A 23,617-nucleotide genomic window follows, 5' to 3' on the forward strand; every position below is an offset into this window, starting at 1 on the left:
TGGGGGACTTTTCTTTGCTGCCAAAATGGAAAGTAAATTCCACCAACCGGCATTTTGGTTGGGAGAAAAAGGGCTGCTATGATGTTGAGCTGACTCTCTGTGAAAGGATTAACCTTCCTGTGTCCATTATTCTGGGAAGTGATGCATGTTCCTCCTGTAAGCTTGAAGATTCATGCTAATTTTTTCTTACCATCTAAAAACGAGTAACAGGCAGCAGAAACCTCAGCAGGTGCTCTCATGGCTATCTTTTAAAATTTCGACCGAACAAGGCAACAGCCATTTACAGAAAAACCATATGGTATGTGGTGTCGATATCAAGGAAAAACCATATCTAAATTACTAGGTATTTATTCATCAAACAGCTGGCTGCTTTCCAGTTTTGTAGCAGATGCAGCCTCAAGATACAAAGCACCAGAGCTCCATGTCCTTATGTGTAGTTGTTTACAAGGCAACTTGCTTCTGTTGCAAATTCAATGAAGTGAAAGAAGATGAAAAGCAATCCTTGGACTTGTCATCTTCCGATTATGTACGTGGAAGTTGTAATGACAAATCCTACCTACAAAGAATAATCAATGGATAAAAAGTATCCATCTGGTTCCCCAAAACTTCCATGTTAAAATGCTTGGGAACTTCATCGTATTTAGCACATCAATATCTTTGTAGCAAAATACAAATCGACTAAACATCAAAACATAGTAATTTTAACCCATACCTTTCATGTAGGGTTATTAAAGATTGCAGTTGCTTAGGACAGAAAAACTTCAACACTTGAAGACTTCGCTATACGGCACACAGGGCAAACATCTATGAGCCCTTCACAAACTTTGCAGAGGCACAAGTGTCTACATGGAAATAACAAGACGGAAGCTTCATTGATCTTGCAAGCTCTGCAAGTCATCTGCTTTTTCAAGGAGATTGAATTCGCAGAACCGTCCACAAGGCGCATATGGTTTTGGTTAGCATAAGAGGTTGCAGTGTCGACCTCACTGTCCCCATAACCTTCCTTGCCATGCATCGCACCTTGTGCCATTACCTGCTCCAGATTGCTTTTCAGAACATTAATTACAGACTCATTATATTTTGTTCTGCAGTGCCAGGAATGGACTTCCATGCTAACTTGCTTTATTCTCTCTACTAGATCCTTGTTCTTGCGGTTTATGTTTTGTATTTGAAGCTCCTTCTCATGTAGCTTGCTGCTAATTCCTTGTTCTATGGAACTCAGCAATGAAACTGTATGTCTTTGCCCCAATTCTCTCACACCTTTTATGAAATTTTCTTCCTGTTAAAAACAAACGAGGTAAGCACAAAGGATGAAAGCCAGCAGCAGCATTAAAGCATGTCACAAGCTAATTATTACTACTCGTATTCTTGTAAATGTAGAATGCAAAAGGTCTCAAGGTCTCATATCGGATACATTATGACTATTCTTTGAATTTTTCCTATCCTAACTCATTAGTTAGGCTACTACTGATGCAAGATTGCAGACATTAACAAGACAGTTGGACGTGTGCAGAAAAAGTCCAAGAGGGAAGATGTTTTGCATAAAAGATGGGATTTAAAAAAAAAAGTGGGGGGTTATTATTATGTCATTTCCCTCGATAAGAATTAAGAAAGGGGAACAACTTTTACCTTCATGGAAAATGATGCATGAATTGGATGTATTACAAAGGGCATCAGAAGGAAGGCAGAAGTTTCTGGTAAATTTGGCTGACGAAAAACAAAATTTCAGTAGTACACAAACAGAGAGAGAGTATGGAGTTGAATAGCTAAGGAGTAACTGGCACACTACTATACATGAAGTGTATGGGCCAAGTGGAAGTATGCTAGACATACGTGTATGATAGGAGGCATTAATATTTTGACATGAAATTATTACCTGCAGTCTAATATACTGATCTAAATCCCCTTTCTGCAAATTAATCTCTGCTTTAAGATCATCACCGAGAGACAACGTCACAGGGAGGGTGGCTGTATTACTTTCACTTGTACAAGTAACAGAAGAGTTGTGTTCATCTTCCTCACAAGATAGTTTCAATCCAATTGATACATGATTAGGATTCAGAATGATTCCCGATTTACAGGCATCATATTGGCTGAAGTTATTACTTGATGATAATCGATGCTTTTTCTGTCCGGAAATGGATTCTGTCTCATTGACTCTTTTAGCAGGCTGGCCAAAGATTGCTGTCTGCTGATTGCTGGTGTGATTTGTGGAGACCCCAAAGCACCCAACTGGATCTGTGACAGATTGAAACTTCACTAAGTGATCAGACCAGCCATATAACTCTCAAAAGAGAGGAGTAAACACAGTAAATTTGTAATTAGTAATTAGCGAAGTGCACATTAAGAAGGCAAAACTCAAGGAGTTTAATTGCAGTTTATTGATAGAACAATAGAACAATATTGTCATGGGAAAAAAGAAAGAAATCAATGACCTCTCTCTATTCCAATTTCTTAGATAAGTACCCCCATTAAATAAGCAACGGAGACTTAGAACTTATTGACTAACTTCAACTGAGAAGCATGCATCAAATCAAAACACGCAGACTTATTTTAGGAAGATCAGGAACCAGGAATCCATTAAGCACAAAACAATCTTCCATGTCCGCACAGTGGGACAAAAGAATAAAGAGGGAAAATGTAAGTAAGCTCTTCTCGATTAAAAACGCCATGAAATGTAATGACAACCTAGCATAACAATGTCAAAGTTTTGTGACCTTTAATGCAAAGCAGCACTATAAAAAAATAAGACGCGATTAGTCTGCAGAAAAACTCACAATCCCCAAGTAGCTGCAGCTGAGGCAATGCATTAACATCATCCAAGATGTGGTTTTCGCCAAAGGAAATTGGGACCAAAGGATTGCTGTTATTACCTCCAAACATGTTCCTGAATTGATCCGAGCAAAAAAACTGAAATTATTACCATGTGCATTAACCATAATAAATATGCGATCACAAATGGAATCCAATCTCAAGCACTTTCAAGCTATCAATAATAGACAAAGCCCTTTAAAATGTAATGCTTCTGGAGAAAGAGAACAATCAAATAAATTACATTAAACATTTTAAAAAGAGGAATAAATTCCCTATAAAAAGAATTATAATTTTATCTAAACAGAATAAGATTGATACAATATGCAAATACAGAGTAGGAACAAAATAGAGATCAGACTGGGGGACAAAGAAAAAACCCATTTTGAGCCTCTTCTCAACACAAGAAGATCAATATCTATATAAATGGATCAGAAAAATAAACACAAAGTTGACTAAAAGAGCTTGAGCAAAACACAATCATCAACCCATTCACAAAACTAGTTAAAAGTTGGGAGCCGATTGTCTACCTGAGCTGAAAGCGGCTGAATACTGAGAGAGAGACCGATCAAGGAAGTGAAAATGTGAAAGAGAAAAGATGGGGAAGAGAAAAAGAAGCAATTTTGTTTCTTGTTATTGTTAGAAGTGATGATGATGAGAAGGAAGGAGGGTAGAGAGGCTGTAGTTGTTGTTGTTCAGAAAAAAACTGAGGATGCCATATGTACAAGTACTTGTTCATGTTGTTGGTGGTGGTGTTGACATTTTGTAGGTGATGTCCATTGCCTTTTACCGCGTCAGCTTTCATTCTTTTCTTCTTCTTTTTTTCTTTTGGTTTTTGGCAACGTCTGGCTGTTTGCCCTTTGGACATTATCAAATTTTAGATGCTGAAAGAAGGGATCAAATTCTGGCCTTAAAGCCATTGAAGCCCAAATTCTAGCCGAGATGAATTCAAAGAGGGCAGCCAGGAAACTAACGTATTACAAAACCTTTTCTTTTTTCTTTTTCTTTTTTCTTTTTTGACTTTGGACACACACGGCTTTGCAATGGGTGTGGATTGTGGAGAAAAGCTTACGCGTGATACTTGGCTTCTATTGAACGAAATCGTTTTAGGCATCAATCACACACGCATACTTGAGAACTCAAATTATTTTTAATATCAGTGAAAAAATATCTGGGAGACAAATAAAAAAAATTAACGAAGCAATCTTTGATTAAATAAATGTTAAAAAATAAAAATAAATAAAATATAAACTAATAAAATATTATAAAGTAAGTATGTCATATTTATATTTAATCAATTAATTAAACTAAATTAAAACATAGATATTTAAAAACAAAAGTTAAATTTAATAATAATAAAAAAGATCAAAGACAACCAAGATCATTTTTAAAATCATTGAAAAGTCCTACATGCAGTAAATAAAAAAAATTAATAGAGCCTGGTCTATAATTTAAAATGAACTTAAAAAAACCAAACAAATTCAGGTGACCTTTTTAAACCTGGGTTAATTTTTAAAACTCGCACTTATGAAATTCTAGATCAGAGCTCAATCAAGAAATTTAATTCCTAGGCAATTTAATGTTGAAGGCTCAAATTAGAGAGAAAAAATCAAATTAAAAACATTGCCAAAGTGAAACAAAAATAGCAATCAAAAGAATAAAGATCAAATTTAAAAGGAAAAATAAAATATAAGGATGAAATTGTAAAAAAAATCAACCTAAAAAATTATCTTAAACAAAACAAATAGCACTCAAAAGAATGGAGACCAAATTAGAAAAATGAAAAAAATGAAGGGGATGAAATTGAAAATGAATTCTAATTTTATAAATTATTTTAAATAAAACAAATAGTAATCAAAAGAACAGAGATCAAATCCAAAAGAATAAAAAATTTAAGGTGTAAACCTCGGCTAAGAGAACTAAAATAAAAGACATTAAAATTTTCTTTTAATAGATAAGGGGTGGTTTTGAACAAAAAAATTGAATTGAATTAAAAAGGTACTAGAGACTAAGTAAGGAACCAATTGATCGATTCATTTAATAACCACAAACGATCAACTAGTTGATCGTGAATAAATAAGGGAAAAACTGAGAATTTCAGTTATTTTTTAAAAACAATCTGTTAAAACTGAGAAGAGAGAAGAGAAGCAAAGAAAAATATGGGAAATTCCTTATGAAAAACTAAAGAAATAGACAACATAGTAAGGGGGTTGAGGATCTAAATACTTTAAACAAAAATTAAGAGAGGTGAGGGTTATGGCTTGGTGAGGAAGAAAAAAAGGCTTGGACAATTTTGTCTAGTTGACATTTAAAGCTTAAATTATTATCTGGTAAAGTGTTTTGGTGTTATTTAAACATTGTGGGATTAATTGATTTTGATTGAAAATCTTCAATTTGGAGAATTAAGGTTCTTGATAGCATTTGGGGATATTGTGTAATTGTTGTGCTATGATGTAATTAGATTGAAATAATGATAGAATAACTCAAAATAATGAATAAAAGAAAATAATGAATAAAAGAAAAGGAGATCTAAGTGTTTTGACTATTGATAGAACCAACCATTGTTGAAGGAATTAAGAAATGTTGAGTTTTTAATTAATTAATTATGAATAAGTATTTTGGACAAGTAAGAAATAAACTTATACGGTGAATTGGTAAAATAAGTAAGTTTCTCTTTGAAAGAGTTTTGGCTATCTCAAATAAAAGGTTTCTCTTTGAAAGAGTTTTGGCTATCTTAAATAAAAGGTGAATTGGATTAGTTTTTTTTTTTGAGATTTTTTTTAATAAGGAAATAAGAAGTTGTCTTGTTAATTAGCACGAAAATATGGATTTAATGAAAAGTTGAAATGAAATTTCAATAAAAGTTAAATTTAAAATGATGATTGAATTAAATGGAATCAACTTAGATTATGTTATGTGAAATGTGCATTGAATAAAAATGATATGATGTGCCTGTTGATATAGGAGAGATTGTGGGAGCTATTCAGCAACAAAGAGGTACATCTAGAACACTCATAGCAAGTATGTGTATATCACCTCAATACTTTAGTATTAATATAAGAAGTTCTCAATTTCATTGAATGTACATTATTTTTCCTTACTTTAGTATTGTTGTGATTAGAGCTAGCTTCCTGGTAGTGAGACTAGTGCTCGATAATGGGATAAGAAACTTGTAATGGAACTAGTACTTGATAAAGGGCTGAGAAATTAGTCATCTTATGATAGAACTAGTGCTCGATAATGGGCTGAGGAACTAGTTATCATATGATGGAGCTAATGTCTAGTAATGGGTTGAGAAACTAGTTATCCTGTGATAGAGCTCGTGCCTGATAATGGGTTGAGGAATTAGTTATCCTGTGATAGAGCTAGTGTCCGGTAATGAGTTGAGGAACTAGTCATCATGTGATAATATTAATGCCTGGTTATGAGCGATAGAACTAGCTATCTAATGGGTTGTGGATTTAGATTTGATTTTTGGGTTTAAAGATTAAGTTATTAAATGATGGAAATGAATGCTCAGTTTAAAAAGGTAGTGAAAATAAGTAATCAATCATTGTGGAATTATGATAGAAAGTGGTTTGATTGTAATGATTCAATAATGATTTGAAAAGTGTGGCTTGGAATGATTCGAGAAATAAATTAAACATATATCTCACTATAAGGATTTTTAATTTTTTATATGCTAATAACCTAGTTTAACACATACTTATTATTAATTTAAGTTTAGGTACTTCACGTTCTTGTATGGAATTATTAGAATGATTAAGGTGTTTCTTTTTTATAATCATTGAAGTTGTGATTTTGAGAAAACTAATCCTTTTGTTATGTAAAATTAGATAGTAAATCTATACCGAGACTATAATAATGTATCACTTCTGAAAAGTTTTCCTAGTAAATCTTACAATATTATGTTCCTTGTTTTGTAATTCTAGATCTTAAATTTACAAATTTAAATTTATAATGTTTTCTTAGGAAATTGTGTAATACCTTGCATTATTTATTAATTATGAATTTGAATCATGAAATATGATGGTATGAGATGTGTCTAGAAGGATTGGACTATGATTATGATGCAAAAATGTTGCATGATAAAAGTTATTGATAATATGGTAAAGTTCAAAGAATGAATGATAAAGACGTCTGATTCTGTTCAAATTGGTCGACCGACTGGATTTGCAAATTTAACTTGTCGACCATTTAATGAATTTGAATAGTAAATTTTTCTATTGTCTCAATCAGTTGAGGAAACGGATCGATCGAATTATCAAATGATAAAGGAAATAATAAAGTTATAGAATGGATCGATCAACCGAATTATGGATAGAATTAAATTGATCGACCATTACTATAACTAGTATAGGGAAATGTTAAACCAGTGGGTTAAATTGATAGACTTAAAAGTTGATCTGGTCGACCGTAATTACCAACAAGAAAACAATTTGCCATATTTTTAGCATTATGCAAGGAAGGAAATTACCTGTCAATCTGTATAGAAAATTGGGGTTGCTATAGTTGGTATCATCTGAATAGAAAGTTAGGGTTGTTATATAAGGGCTGCTTTGAGATTTTAAAGGGGCAGACGCAAAAAGTGAAGAGGATAGAGAGAAAGAAAAGAAAAGGTTGATGACACCAAACCGAATGTCAATTTGCTACATGCACCGCCTCATCACAGAGGGGACTCTGAGATGAATCAAACATCATCAAAGAATGTGTAATTTGATCACCACACAACTCCACACACATTATTTGAAAAGCGTAAGGGTTGTTTATGCGCTACATGCATCAACAACTTTTTTTTAATAATATTTATATTTTTAAATTTATAAGACTGCCTCTAAACAAACCTAATAATAACAAAAACAAATCCCGAATAAAAATACTAAAAATCCTCAAGACATAAGCTAAAGGAAATTCCACTTTTAAAGGCATTTAAGTTATTTTATTATGCTTAGAAAATTGCAAATACAAAAATGCCCTTTAGCATCATTTTTAGAAAATTTGACTCCAATGGTAATGAATTCATTTTATAGTGCATCAAAAATATGAAAGACCAATCCATCCTTCATTAATATGGTAATGCCAATGGACCCCTATGAAAAGACCATATTACCCCTAATAGCTAGTTATGTGGTTTGTATTAAGAATGAAAAAATGGTCTATTGATGTGGATTTCAATAGTATTTTTCCATATGTTTTAGAGTTTCTTACTAGATCATTGGCTCACATTGTGTTGCTGGTCAAATTATTTTTTCTAACTTAAAAAAAAATATCTAAGTGTTGCTAATATATTTTCTAACAAATTTTTTTCTAATCATAGACTTAAAATATGATGTATATTGGACAAAAATGTTTTTAATAATAATACAGTGACATATTGGGTGATATGTTTTCAAATATTGAGATGATAACATATTGAATCGATCTGGGTTAACCTGCCAAACCTTCAAATTAGATTATGAGCTCGATATAACCCCATAGAAAGAAATTTGAAAACATTATAAAGCCTAATTTCAAACCAACTCAATGTTGAAGGATGAAATTAGAAAAAAAAATCAATTAAAAAAGACAAAAAAAAAAACAATCCAAGTCAACTTGAGTTAACCTGTAAAACTTGTGACCCGAGTTATGAGACCGAGATCACTTCATAAAAAATAAATAAAAAAGTAATGAAGCTCCATTTCCAAAAGATTCAATGTTGAAGGTTAAAAGGAGAATAAAAGAAAAAAAATGAAATTCATAGGATTAGGGATAACTCCATATAAAACAAATGGAAAAAAAAATATGAAACTCAATTCCCAAACAAACAACCTCATATTAAAGGAAAAAATAAAAAAAAAACTTCAATAAAAAAATAAGATTGAGTTGTTGGAGGGTGAAATTGAATGAATATATATATATATATATATATATATATATATATATATATATAAAATTAAAAAAACTCAAAAAATGAATTGAGTCAATTTGGATTAATTTGCCAAAGTCACGACCCGATCATAAAATCGAGATAATGCTATAAAAAGAAATCAAAATTACAAAGCCCAATTAAAAGCAAACCCTAAAAATAAAGAAAGTAAAACCGCCAAACTCACTACTCGAGTCATAAGATTGAGATAACTCTATAAAAAATAAATGTAAAAAAAACCACAAAGCCCAATTTCCAATCAACCCAATGTTGAAAGATGAAATAAAAAAAATCAATTAGAAAAGACAGAAAAAATAACTCGAGTTAAACTATTAAACCTGCAACTTAAGTCATGAGATTGAGATAAATTTATAGAAAGAAAATCGAGAAGAATTATAAAGCTTCATTTTCAACAGATCTAATATTGAAGGTTGAAATAAAAAAAAAAAACTAAATCTATGAGATTAGTATATATAACCGAACAGAAAGAAACAAAAAAAAAATACGAAACACATTTCCTAAAACAATATAATATTGAAGAATTAAATTAAAAAAATAACACAAAACACTATTATAATCAATAATGTTTTGTGGGTATGGCTAAAGCACTTTAGCCATACATTTTAATGTTTTGTTAATAATAATAATAATAGAAAAAAAAGTAGGTAGCAAAGTGAGAAATTTTGGCCAAATGAGAGTAATGTACATAGATGAAATAACAATTAATATCATTATATTAAAAGATTGTCATTTATCAAATTTCTTTGCGTGAATAAAAAATAAATATTTTGATTGATCATATTTATAACTGTTCTCTATGTATTTTTATATTTTAAAACATTATATCACTTTCTCATTTTATATACTATCCAAAACATTTATTTTCAATAAATACAACTAAACAATTACTTAATAAATCATCAATTATATGGCTACAAAAAATAATAAAAAAAAGTAATAAGTTCAAGGTAAAAACATTGTGCACTTAGACTTGTGTATTATTTGTTGCAATAGTAAAATGATATTTTTGCTCTTCAAAAAAAAATTACCTTTGTGTAGGGGGTGTTTTAGTTTTTTCACACAACGCCTTAGTTATTAAAAAATCATCTGATGATATAAATGTATTTTTTTTATCTTTTTAAGCACAATAAAATGACCTAATTGCCCTAAAATCAAGAAATTATAAAATAATTAAAAAAGGGTATAAATATCTTTTTCATTTAATCATGTATAATAAATTGGCAGGTATGCCCTTAGGATAAAAGAAAAGGATTAAATCGTTGATCCAGGGACCTTTTGGTCTTGTCTTTCAGTTTATTTTGTAATTAGTGCGGCAATCATGGATATTTTTTTCTTTTAACATAGACTAAATTTTAATTAATTTGAAAAAGTTACTGACACGTGGGAAGCACTCGTGCACTTTGAGTGGCGCTTGTAGCGCCTCATAGTGGAAGAAAATGCCATTACTACATGTGTTGTTGCGTCCTATTTTTTCTAGTGCGGTGTGTATTGGTGGCGGTGGGGTAATATGTTATTGGTTAGCCTTTTTTTTCTGTTTTATGTCTTTCCTACCCCAAAAAATATAGCTTGGTCCTCTTTGTTCTTCATATTTCAACTTCAGTTGTTATTTTTTTGATTTCTAGTTTTTGTCATTGGCCTTTTTGTTAAAATTTTATTTGTTTTTAATTTAGTCCTTCAATTCTAATTTGTCATGTAGAATTTGTTTTCAATTTTCTCATTCTTTTTTTAATTTTTAATTTTTTTTATTGGTTCTTTTATAAAAATTTTGATGGTTTTTTATTTTATTTTTCAATCCAAGTTTATGGTGTATTGTTTTTTTCTAAATCATTCTTTTGTTTTTTGTTTTGTCCTTCTGCTATTTTTTTTCTTTTTAATTTAACCCTCCAATAAAAAAAAATTCCTCTAATTTAAATTTTATTTCAAATTTCACCCTTATTTTTTTAATTGCTATTTTTATTTTAGATCCTTTGGAGTAATTGATGTTTTCTTCATTTTACTCTTCGACATTTGATTTGTTAGGGATTGGACTGCGTAATTTTTCCATTTATGATGTATACAATCTAATGTCACAGGCTTAAAATGTTATTGCGGGTCAACATCCTCTTTTTTTACTTATTTTTATTTTTGATTTTATCATTCATTATTAGTTTTTTTTTAAATAGCTTTGTGGTTTTCTTCAATTTTTTTATTGGGTCATCTCGATCTCATAACCCGAGCCACAGTTTTTTTTTGCTAACCTGGATTGACTCGCCTCTTATTATTCAGGTTAAATGTCTATCACACTACCTCGAGTTAACTTGAGCTCGGTTTTTTTTAATCTAATTACATACTTCTATAGGTGTTTTTTTTTTCAAGTTATCTTGGTCTTCTTTTCAAAAGAAAAATGTTTGTTTAGTATTACTATCATTTTTTTTATCATTTGATTAAAATAAAATAAACTTATTAAACCCGATCGGAGCTATAACCTGAGTTGTTTATGTTTTTTTAATTTTTTTTAAATACAGCACCTAGATATGGTTTTTTACAAGAAGAAAAATGTAAATGATTCTTTATAATATTTGTTATAGAGAAAGTTTCTTTTTTTAGTTATAGTAGTGACACGTAGAATCAATGCCAATTCCATAAGCAAATACACTAAGTGGATAAACAATATGTTTCCTTGTTTCCTTCCTTCTAGTTCTGAAAGCCAGCATTTAAACGTAAATCAATAACATAATTATCAAGTTGGTCATTAAGTGCCACAAACTCTACTAAAAAAAATCCACTTAGATATAATTGATCCAAACAAATAATTTTCTACTTGCCAAAAGCATCAAATGGATGTTTTGGACTTGAAGCATTCAATAAAAAGAAGTAATTTTGTGTTCACTTTTTATAAACATATTGTTTAGTTTTTGGAGTTGTAGGTCAATCACTTGATAAATATTTCAACTTAAAAATGATATAAATTTGAAATTTGGATGGATTTCACCTCGATCTTCCTTAGGCTACAGACATCATCCATGTTAAGAACAATTATACCCTCTTTATCACATAATAAAGAAACTTCGTTGAGTAGGAAAAACAATCCATCTTCTTTCATTGACCATAACTAATGCCAAGACATTTGCAATGTCTTGATCTTTTTTACTATAGTGCTTGAGAGAATTCATTAATGATGCCTAATATGCTCTTCATCAAGTGCAAAGTAAAGACAAATGTAAAAGATTGTACTAAATTTATTGTAGTTTGTGGCTAATAGACAAATGCTGAAGTGGAGCAGAACGACAACATTTGCCTCTCTAGGATTTATTTCTTGTTTTATTTCTATGGATGATTAATAGGTTGGGGTGCATGGGTAATGTATCCATGGTACAGTAAAGGGGGATTATGAAAAAAATATTAATACTCTATGGACAACTAAGATTTTTTGAGCGGTTTAGGATCTGTTATAAATATATATCATGTAACTCTATTTCAATATAGTAAAAATAAAAAGCTCCTCACTCATATTGATATAGGCACATTGTAAAGTCACGTTCAATCTTGTGTTCTTTCTAGTTTATTTCCTGTTGTAATATTCATATATAATATGTAAAAAACACTTATAATCAAAATTATTAAAATAAAAAACATTATACATACCTTTACAAACCTAAAGAAAATAAAATTGAAGTGGAGACAAGATTACACTTTTATCTTTTATTTCTTCAAATAATTCTGCATTATAGAACACAATATTTCAAAATGATTTATATAAAAAAAATGCTTGATTTCATTAGTTAATTTTTTTAAACTATAATATAATTGGTTTCATTAGTTTTGATTAAAGCCCAATTTTATCATTTTTGTCGTACAACTGGTCAAACAATGATAACAAGCAATTCAGGGATAGAATTAGATGCATAATTCCCCAGTAACTCAATGGAATTAAATGCACAACTAATTCAGATTAACCGAATAAACTTATATCAAGATCATAAGACTATGATAACTTTATAAAATAATAAATCGTAATAAATAATGATGTGAAATCCTCAAACAAACCAATATTAAATGATAAAATTAGAAATAAAAACATTCAATTAAAAAAACATAAAACAAAACTCATGTAAACCCCTATTAACCTGCGATTCAGGTCATGCACCTAACTGAATTTAATAATTATTTATTTATGAATTTATTTTTCATTTAGTTAAATGACAACTAGGTGTGTGGGACTCTTCTTGTATCAAATAACAAATTTTTTTTTTAAAAAAACCTAACAAGATATGTGCGTGTGATTGAAAAATAATAATAAAAGCCTATTTTTTTAAAGTTAAACAACAACAAAAAGGAAGTTTTAAGTAAAAAGGCTTTTAAATAACAAGGGATGAAATTATTATTATTATTATTATTTAACTTTAAAGGGTTGATAATGCATTAAATAAAAAAGAAATTAACAAATAATTAGATCAGACGTGTTGGCCTACCCATGTGTCTAACCCATACAAAAGACCTGGCCTATATGCTAGGCCTCTTTATTTATTTTTTTCAAAATATCAAAGGGCATACAATGCTCTATTAAAAAAAGAAAAATTGTGTAGATGATGTGTCTTTACAACCTCTGATTCGGCGACCAGATGATGCAAGTTTTTTGTTTTCCATCGAATATATCATTTTTCAACTAGGGATGATAATTTTACCCGAATTCAATGGATACCAACCTGAATCGACCTAAATGGATAGAAATTTGTTTGCCTATTAGGGTTTGGGTAGGGATGCCAATTAATAAAGGTTTTCTTTATCTTTAATATTCATTTATATTTGATTAGTGAATCTAATGTTTAATTAATGAATCTAGAGTAAAGATAAAGTCCATGGTAGAAAAATAAAGGCATGACAATTAATAAAGATTTTTTTATCTTTAATATTCATTTATATTTAATTAATGAATCTAATATTTAATTAATGAATCTAGAGTAAAAATAAAGTCCATGGTAGAAAAATGTTTTGCAAAGAAAATTATAAAGTTGTTATAATTATAAGATTCCTATTGCATCAAAGCATGATTCTTAAATGTTCATGGTCATTATTCTATTAAAACTACATATTAATTAGAGCTATTGAGACCAGTACATATCATGTTTCTTTGTTTATAAAAAGAAACAACTGCTCTTATAAACTTAGGCATAAGAAAAACCAGGAATTAATATGTAGATGTTTGTCAAATGACATGTACACTAAACTGACCCGCAAGAGAATTTCACTTATGTCTATGGAAAGGCTCATGTAATAGTTGTGTAAGTGATCTTTAGACATGAGATCACTAAGTTATCTTATATAAAGAGAGTTATGCTTTGATCTTTACCACACGTTGTCTTAATCAAGGGTTATAGATGAACATATATTAAGTATAGCATAAACTATATGAAGATATTTAAGTAATTAAGAGAGGATTTTATCACCCTAAGTGAATTAGAGAAAATGTTTCATCTGTTCTCAAATAGTATTGTTGTAAAACTTTTAGTTAAAGTGGAACAAGTTTTGAAAAGAGTTTCAAAGTCTTATTCAAATAATCAATGGCTATAATGTTGAGAACTAATATGATTTAACAAAGTAAACATGCTCCATGCTATAATGTCTAAATCAGAACATTTATGATGAAGAAAAAATAATTACATTGAGAAACTAGTCATTGAAAGATTAAATCAAACTACTTTGACTTTTTTAATATTTGGAGGATCATGACAAGCTGTTAGAAATTGTACTTGATCCTCAAATATAAGTCAATCAATTGTTGGATTGATAATAAATTAAACTGTTTAATTTATTTTATTTAGGATTACGATTTATATTTGAGACAACTTATTATGGAACCTAATGGATCACACACATAAGAACTATTGGTCATAAATTAAAATGGGTTGATTAATCGAGTGTGACTTGATTGTAAATAAATTCTATAAATTGAGGATTAGAATATAATTAATTCAGGGGTTTACAATTCTAGACTTAGAAACAATTAAGTACGAAATTGATTGAATAAATTTATAAAATTACCCTAAAATGATAAATGCAATATTTTTTAAGGGTCAAATTGATATTTTGTCATTTATAGAGTTTTTAGGTTTTTCTATAAATAGAAAGTAATGCCTTTTATTTTTTGTAAGTAAAGTACAATACAAAAATACCCAAACATAAAAGAAAAAAAGCTAGCACTCAAAGATATAGCAATTCATGTCACCTAAAAGGGTTTAAGAGATTTCTCATTGGTGGTTCACGTGGATTACTATTAGAGATTTAAGATTTGGCTGACTTGTGATTTATGATAACCTATTCTTGAAGAAAATATTCAAAGTAAAAAAGAATATCTGATTTTCAAGTAATCTTTGTATAAACCCTAAACAACTTTAAATATGTCTAACAGAATCCATGATACTCTCGATTTTTAAATTTATCATTTCCGCTAGGTGTTTGTGTTTGGAAAACCCAACACACATAATATGGGCTATACATGGTTTGACTCATTCTGACCAGGTCAATTCCTTGTGCATTTCTTAATCTTTGCCTAGTTACTTTGATTTTGCCTATTACATGCTCCATTTCTTTCCAAATTTCAAGTCATGTGGTAATCTTCGGATTTTAACTTGATTTTATTTAATGAGCATTCAAAAAAGTACTGGAGTTTTCAAGAATACCTGAAACCTGATTGAGTTGGGTTTGCTTTATACTCGATCAATTTTAGGTGAAACATTTAGGTTCGAGTTTGGGTATAAATATTACAAAACCTAACCCATGGGTACCCATTTCCATCCTTATTTTCAACTCATTTTGACCTAAAAAAACATAGAAAACACCATAAAAATCTTAATTAACATATTTATGGCCTCAAATAAACCAAAAACCCGTAAAAAAACTTGAATTAAAAAAACTTCCTAAGATCAGATCTACCCTCTCAGGTGATTCGAAGGGAAAAGAACATTATAGTGAAACTCCTTTTATCAAATGAAACCCGATGAAATCAAGATTAACTATTTTTGTGGTTGAAAATGGTGTCAACCGATGGTTTTTTCTCCTTACAACTAAAATTCAGCGACTTTATCTTTCTCGTATCTCAAATAAAGGACTTAGAAAAAAAAAGAAGAAAAAGTTTTGGAAAAAATTGAATTTTCAAAAGCTAAAGGGATTGAAAATGTATAAATTAGAAAGGTGGAAGGCTAAAGTTATTTTTTCTCATCAATTTTGGAAAGGCCACCTATTTTCCCAGGTTTTGTCACTTTGGTTATATATCTTTCAATTTTTCCATATTTGAATAAATGAAAAATAATTGGCCATCAATTTAGCCCAAATGGATCAAGTCGTCTGAAAACAAAGTTTAATGATCAAAATAAATTTTTTTTTTAACTATGCAAGTCCATAGTGAATTGTAAGAGGGGTTACAGTATACGTGTGTCTAGTAAAACACCTAACGACTTAGTTTTTTGTTGTTAATATATAATTTTTATTTTATAATTATTTTATAACTATTACCTAATGAAGAAATTCATAAGAAAATGATAAAAAAAATTAAATATATTAAGTAGGAAATTATAGGGCGTGAGTTTTTTATTATAGTCATATACATAGTTTATTGTGAATTGCTACAGTGAAATTATAATTTCTCCCTTGGGTTGAAAAAATGAAACCCTTGATTGTGAGGGTATTTTGCTCCTTTTCATAGCTCATTGGTTATTAAAAAATTGATTAGGGGTATGTTAGTATATTTCAAGTTTTTTGCATAGTAAAAATATTCTTCTACCCCCTAGATCAATAAAATTTATATTTTTTTGACCATGGATTTTTTTTGTCTTTTTGCAAAATTTAAAATAATAAAAATACTTCTTTACCCCAAGGTCAAAAAATATTTGAGTGGTTGACCAAATGCTTTTTTGGTTTAGGCTATAGTTAAAACACATCTTTGCCCTTAAAAAAAAATAATTAATGTAGTTACGGGTGTTTTGATTCTTACATGATGGTTTATTTGTTATTTTAGTGGTAATGAGGAGTGTTTTGGTAATTTTACATTGACTTTTTAATTTTTAATTCATAAAAGTTGCTAGTGTGTGAGTGATGTTTGTACTTTTTGAATGGCGCGTGTGATGCCGCCCGGTGGTCAAACAGGACCTTCTGCCGTGTCCTTAAAAGCGTCATTGCATCCCTTTCCTCCTAGTGTGGTGTGTGATGACAAATGATGAGCGATTTGTTACCAGTGGTCTTTTTTTTTTCTTGTTCCTTCTTTTTTCTCTTTTTTAGAGAAAATGCATATCTGTCCTTGTTTCTTTTCATTTTTTAATTCCAGTCCATATCTTTTTTATTGCATATTTTCATTCTTGATCCGTTTAGAAAAGTTTTTTATATTTTCAATTTAGTCTTTAAATTATAATTTGTCATTTATTATTTTTTCCAATTCACTCTTTATTCTTTTAATTTTTCATTTTTACCCCAAGCTCTTTTATTAAAGTTTTATTAGTTTTCGATTTCATCATTCAATCAAAGTTTATGATGCTTTATTTTTTTAATTTAGCCCTCATTCTTTTGATTTTTTTTTGTTAAATTTTGTTTTTTCTTTTCAATTTAACCCTCCAATTTAATTTTTTTGATACCCTCAAATTTATTTTTTATTTTGATTTTAACCCTTATTCTTTTAATTACAATTTATTATGTGATTGATTTTTTTCCCGATTACATCCTTCGATGTATAATTTGTTCAGGATTGAGCTTCATGATTTTTCTATTTGCTATGCTTTCGATCTAATTACACAAGTCACAAGTTTTAAGAGTCAATATGGTAATGAATCATTTTTTTCATCATTTTCTTACATGATTTTATCATTTTACATTATTTTCTTAAAAAAATAGTTTTGTGGTTACCTTCAATTTTTTTTATATTGGTTTATTTCGGTCTCATTACCTAGACCATGGGTTTTGTAAGCCTTTATTGGATATAAGTTTTTTTTAGTTTCTTTGTTTTGTATTTGATTTATGTAGATTCTTTATTTTATTTTATACAGATAAGCTTTGTTTTGTAAAAAAATAGTTGTTTTGAAATAATATTTCTTATATGTTTGGCTATGCATAATTTTTTTTCTTTTTATTTTATTCACCCAGTGTCATATATGCTTTTATTTCTAGTGTCTTTTATTGATTTTAATAAATAATTTTAGTGGACATAAACGAGTAAATATTTTATTTTACAAGATCAAATATCTTAATCTTTATCTATCTCTTAATTTTTCCAGTCTTTCTTTTAGTTATTATGAACAATTTTTATTTATTTATGTATATAGATGATTATTAGATATTTAGATAAACTTTTTAATTTATATTTAGAATTTGTTTTTATGTAGAATAACATATTATATATATATATATATATATATATATATATATATATAGACACACACACACAATATAGCAAACGTTATGCCAGAGAAGTAGCAAAGCATAATCATACCAAGAATATTTATTATACCAATAAAATATGTTAGGTTTGTTTTCTTGTTTTAAAAGTATTTTAAAAAAATTTATTTTTTTTAAATTTTAAATTAATAATTTTTTAATATTTTTAAAACATAATATGCTATGTTGTTCTTGGAGAATTCAACTAGCAGTCTATTTGCCTGTGGTTCGTTTCGTTTGACCAATTAAACGAGGATTCCTTGATTTTTTTTTCTGCTCTCAATCCAACACGTGTAAATTTCTCTTCTATAATCAGCAAAAATCTGCTACCCCCTATGAATAGCCCGCCCTCCTCAATAACTACGACCTCCACAAATTACCCTTCTCCACCGTCTCTCTAATCTACCATAAACCGCACACATTCAGAGGGTCAATTTAGTCACTTCATAGTAAAAAAGTCTCACGGTCGCCAGACATATAAAAATAAAAAACACTGGCGCTGTTTACCTTCTTTTTTTTATTCTAAAAAAAATGCAGTCCCTCAATCTGAAACTGTCAACGGATTTTAGTACAGGTACGAGGAGGTTTGTTCAAAGTCGGAGCTTCGGAGAGGAGAGGAGACAGTGTTTGAGTTTCAGAGTTCCCTACAGAAATTGTCGGATTGTTGCATGTTCTGTTGAGAGAGATGGAAACGGTGAAGGAACAAGTTCCAGTTCGGGTTCGGATTATAGTCCGAGTTCATTTTTGTCTCGGAGTCAAACGTATGCTATGCTAAAACAACAAATGGAGGTTGCTGCGCAATCTGAGGTAACATTTTAGTATTATTATTGTTATGTTTTCGCACAGTTAATTCATTATGTTTGTTTCTTTGGAACAATTTCATTTTAAATAAAATTAATTTCTTTCTTTTTTTAAAAAAATTCTGATTTGTCATTACATTTTAATTGTGAAATTGTATGCTTAATCACTGTTTGGTTTCTCGGAAAATGTAGCAATTTGTGGGTTCAAAGTTACCCTTTTTTTTGGTTGAGGATGTGGCCAATATAAGCAAAATATGTGTGACATCAAAGGTCAAGAAGCTTGATTGGTTTTTATTTTTTTATTTTTTTTATGGCAATAAAATGGGTTATTGAGTATCAAAAGTTGGACAATGTCTATTGTAACTCTACAACTTTGATTGTTTTGACATTAGGATTATGAAGAAGCTGCGAGAATTCGTGATTCGTTGAAATCATTTGAGGAAGAGGAACCAGTTTTGCGGCTGCATAGGTTGCTGAAGGAGGCAATTGCTGATGAGCAGTTTGAGGTAACTGTTTGCGGCATCTCATTTTCCAATTCGAATGTGATGTTACTTTATATTATATAGTGGGTTTATTTGTGCTGCTATTCTTTTTAGACCACTGGAGAAGTAATTCATTTTAGATGGAAACATTTCATGTTTGGGTTTGGTCAAAATGGTTATCGTGTTGTTTTTTTGTTTATTTTTTCAGTCTCCCTGATTCTTCAATTCTGCGTCTTTTGTAATGTTTCAGCTTGTCAGTTGTTGCCCATTTTACTGTTAAGTTTCTCGTTATGCTGTAATAGAAAAAAAGGTTAACTTTTCTTATATTGTCATTGAGAATAATCATTTACCAGCAGTGTAAATGATTGGGATAAACTACTCTGTGCTTCCATTGTTCTTTAAGTTTTATAGGCTTTTAGATTTTGTTTGCCCATTCATGAAGAGTTCAAAAGAGAATAGTGTCCTAAAATTATGAGTGTTCCCAAATGTGGGTCCAACACACGATATAAATCTAAGGTTAAGATATAGTTGGCCTCAACCCACTTGGAGCACTTGAGTTCACCAACCACCCATCTGCAAGCTTTGACAGTGTAGGTTCTTAGGATGTTGTCAGTTTAGCATGAGATATCCCATCTTTTCTCTTTGGCATTTGCCTTATCCGGTGAGTGCATTAGCTTGTTTCTTAAATCATCTATCAGCACAAATATGACCATAAAAGTCCCACACAGCAATTCAATATTCTAGTAAAGGGCATGGAAGTGATATAACTTCATGGAAGCCTGTATATCCAATGGTAGTTTGCAATGAGATGCATCAATCTATATATTACAACAGTACAAGTAACAGTCTTTTCTTCATCCTAGTGTCTTGGAAATATATTTCTTGGACTTAAAAAATGAGGTTGCGCTTTACAGTTATGATTTCAGTTTTTTGATATAGCAACTATTTTGCCAGAATCATGCCATAAAAAATAATTTCACATTATTCCTAAGCTATTCTGTTTACCATGGACGTTTCTGATAAACATTTTATCTCTGGTAAATTTTTGGCAGGATGCAGCTAGGTATCGAGATGAGTTAAAGGAAATTGCGCCACACTCTCTCTTGAAATGTTCAAGTGATGCAACTACCTTGGTATGCTAACAATCTGATCAGCATGGTAGTTATTACTGTTTTAGAAATCCCTTGTTTGATATAAACTGATTTCATTTAGTTCATGTAGCTTCTTTGACCATCTGGCATATAAATTGATTTAAACTTAAAAATCCCGTATGTTTATCCTCTCCATTTTTCCTTGACTCTGTTATCTTACAATTTGATTTGTGTATTTAAATCTGGCCAGTGCAAAACTTATTTCAGCATATTTGAATTAGAGACCCACCTGATGTTCTGGAATAACCAGTTTTGACCTCCTGGTATATCATATCTAATAAAATACTATCAGCATGGGAAATATGTTCAAATTGGGTAATAAATGGGATAATTCTGGATGGGGCTTCATAATACGTGTGAGCTGGCGATACATAACACAAAGGTGCTTTACTATGCATGATCTTTTCGATGATAGTACAAACATGTTTGAAATTGAGAGAATAAATGGGTTGTGTATGGATGGGACAGTTGCAATATGTGTGAGTTGGCAATAAACAATACAAAATTGCTTTATTATGCATGATCTTTTCAACATGTCAAAGTAAATACCCACAATCTGGTCTAGATTTGAGTTTTGTGCTCTTGATCAGGTAATCATCTTGTTGCTTTACTTCGCATAAACTGAGTTAGCAATAGATAAAATAAAGTTGATTAAAAGGAAGAGGCCAAATAAAAGGCATATTAGAAATGGTTTAAATTGATTTGAGCAGTCATAACCTAAGTCTTGTGTATATCAGGGGATCAGGATTCAAGTTAGGAGCTTGTACATCGAGGGCCGCAGTCAGCCTTCAAAGGGGCAGTACTTCTTTGCATATAGAATAAGAATCACTAATAACTCAGATCGCCCCGTTCAACTTCTCAGAAGACACTGGATTATCACAGATGCCAAAGGAAAAACTGAAAATGTTTGGTGAGTTAAATTATCTTATTCTGGTCAAGATTCTTCAAAAGTACTCTGGTTTATATATCTTGGTTTTGGTGACAACTTCTTCGATGAGACAAATCCTATGGATTGTGTCATGTGCATCGTCCATCAATTTCTTTTACTTTTTGGTTCCATCAGCATTGGCTTCCTATGAATTTTGTATCATTTGTCATGCTGCAGGGGAGTTGGAGTTATAGGTGAACAGCCAGTTATACTTCCTAGGACAGCATTTGAATACTCATCTGCATGCCCGCTATGCACTCCCAATGGTAGAATGGTAAGTTGCAGTTATATTCTCTCAACCTGAAGAGTGATTGCTGGTTTTTCACCTTTTCTTTTCTTAATTTGGAGGGGATGGGGACAAGGTTTGTGCTTATATATCAAGATTGATAAATCCCATGAGTATTGAAGTTAGAGCATGATATATGGCCAGTGTTCATATAGCCTCGAAGCAAGGCTGTTTTTATCATGTATTGAAATATTGTCTTGATTATATCTGTATCAGAGATATGTAATCTAGTTTATATTTCACCACACAACAAATTCCAGCACAGCAATGGATGTTTGCCTTGCGGGCATCATGCTTTCTATTTTATGGTTATATGCCTTTCGTTCTTGGAAGTTGTGGTCCGTAGAAGTGTTCTTAAAGCTAAATGAATTATTATTTTTAGTTTATTTTAGGTGCGCATGATTTTGAAAATTTTGGATATTTCCCTTTCATAGGGATGCTAGTAAAATTTATTTCTTTCGTACAATTGCAGGAAGGTGACTTTGAGATGAAACACATCGACAAAGCAGGCTCGCCCACGTTCAATGTTGCTATTGCCCCGTTTTCTCTCTCAATACTTGGAGATGGAAGTGATGCCTTTTGATTTAGGCTTCATGGCTCACTCAAAGAGAGCGGAGCATCCGCATCGATTCAGGTTTGAAAAACTGTAAAATTCTTCTCCTTTTTGGTAGAATTTATGCTGTCATCCATTATTAGTCTAGATGGATGAAAATTGTCAAATTTACATGTAACAAACCAATGGAAGAAATAATAAGAGGAGAGTGGATTGAGTATTACCGACGCTATGCTATTACCACTTGTGGTGGAGATGAAATAATATAGGTAGCTTCAATCTATGATTGTCTTGTCACTACTGTCCAGGCTTAGTTGTGAGAGGCAGGGTTACCTTAGCATTCCTATTGAAGAATTCTGGTTGATTGAAATAATCTTTTGGAAATGATTCCGATGCATGTAAAAGGGCATAGAATCGTATCGTCAACTAATCCTCGACATCCTAACATCCAGTATACCTCTACAGGGACTGCACTGTTGAAGTCGAAAGAATCCCATAGTAAAAGTGCTTCTTATTAGGAAAATGAACCAGATGGTCCAGCTCCAATACCAGCTTGCAGGCCCAGCCCCTTGCTGTTTTTCCAAGTAATCAACAGTTGAGTGGATTATTCTTTGGTTCTTGGGTTTCTTGGAAGCAATTGTAACTTAGTTCTTCAGCAGATCTTTGCCCCGCTGTAAGCTGAGGGTTGAAAATGTTACTAAAACATTGTAAACATATTTTCTAGTAAAAACAAAATTTAAACTGTTCAGGTGTTGATTCAATACGATTTGGTTAATAGTTTTAAAGATATTCTAGATGATCACTAAAAAAATTTTAAAATGATATTTTTTTTTAAATATTAAGATAATAATATATTACATCAACTTGGATAAACTTGAATGAACCTGTCAAATTCATAATCCAGATCATGAGACTATGATAACTCTATAAAAAACAAATTGAAACAAATTATAAAGTTCAATTCCTAATCAACTTAATATTGATATATGAAATTTTTTAAAAATATCAATTAAGTATCTTCCTCTCATTGCATTTTCTGGTAAAGGTCATCCATGATAGAAAAATATCGATAAATTCCTATTCAAAGGCACTTCCTCACTGTCATTATATTTTGGAATGCAATTGATTCTTGTTTTCAAGTGAGGCTTAAAATAGTACAAGATAAATATTGAGATCTCTTCGTCGATATAAGTCTTGCATATCAAATCCTTAACATACACCTTATTTTTAGAATGCATGAAATTAAATGAATGTTTTAAATTTAAAAATAAAAAACATTAG

General features: G+C 30.5%; 2 protein-coding genes across 6 annotated transcripts; one reads left to right on the forward strand and one right to left on the reverse strand.

Moving 5' to 3' along the window:
- Positions 1-209: 209 nt before the first annotated feature.
- Positions 210-3,834, reverse strand: LOC133678082 (probable BOI-related E3 ubiquitin-protein ligase 2). 4 transcript variants are annotated; one of them, XM_062100271.1, is made up of 5 exons: positions 3,342-3,834; positions 2,778-2,887; positions 1,877-2,238; positions 713-1,279; positions 210-556 (listed from the first exon to the last, which is right to left on the reverse strand). In XM_062100271.1, exons 2-4 carry the CDS (start codon positions 2,881-2,883, stop codon positions 746-748), a joined length of 1,002 nt encoding a protein of 333 aa, XP_061956255.1. In that variant the 5' UTR covers positions 2,884-2,887; positions 3,342-3,834; the 3' UTR covers positions 210-556; positions 713-745. The 4 variants fall into 4 exon arrangements, with proteins under 4 accessions (XP_061956255.1, XP_061956256.1, XP_061956254.1 ...); XM_062100272.1 differs by having other exon boundaries at positions 210-591; XM_062100270.1 differs by lacking the exon at positions 210-556 and having other exon boundaries at positions 607-1,279.
- Positions 3,835-18,516: 14,682 nt separating this feature from the next.
- On the forward strand, positions 18,517-23,084 carry LOC133678380 (uncharacterized). Of its 2 annotated transcripts, XR_009835954.1 has the most exons (7): positions 18,517-18,943; positions 19,329-19,442; positions 20,471-20,551; positions 21,307-21,479; positions 21,675-21,771; positions 22,256-22,417; positions 22,802-23,084. XR_009835954.1 is itself a non-coding variant. In XM_062100668.1 (6 exons), exons 1-6 carry the CDS (start codon positions 18,668-18,670, stop codon positions 22,364-22,366), a joined length of 852 nt encoding a protein of 283 aa, XP_061956652.1. In that variant the 5' UTR covers positions 18,517-18,667; the 3' UTR covers positions 22,367-22,619. The 2 variants fall into 2 exon arrangements, 1 of the variants encoding a protein (XP_061956652.1); XM_062100668.1 differs by lacking the exon at positions 22,802-23,084 and having other exon boundaries at positions 22,256-22,619.
- The last annotated feature ends 533 nt before the right edge of the window (positions 23,085-23,617 follow it).

Source organism: Populus nigra, chromosome 18, assembly GCF_951802175.1.
Source record: "Populus nigra chromosome 18, ddPopNigr1.1, whole genome shotgun sequence".
NCBI lineage: Eukaryota > Viridiplantae > Streptophyta > Magnoliopsida > Malpighiales > Salicaceae > Populus > Populus nigra.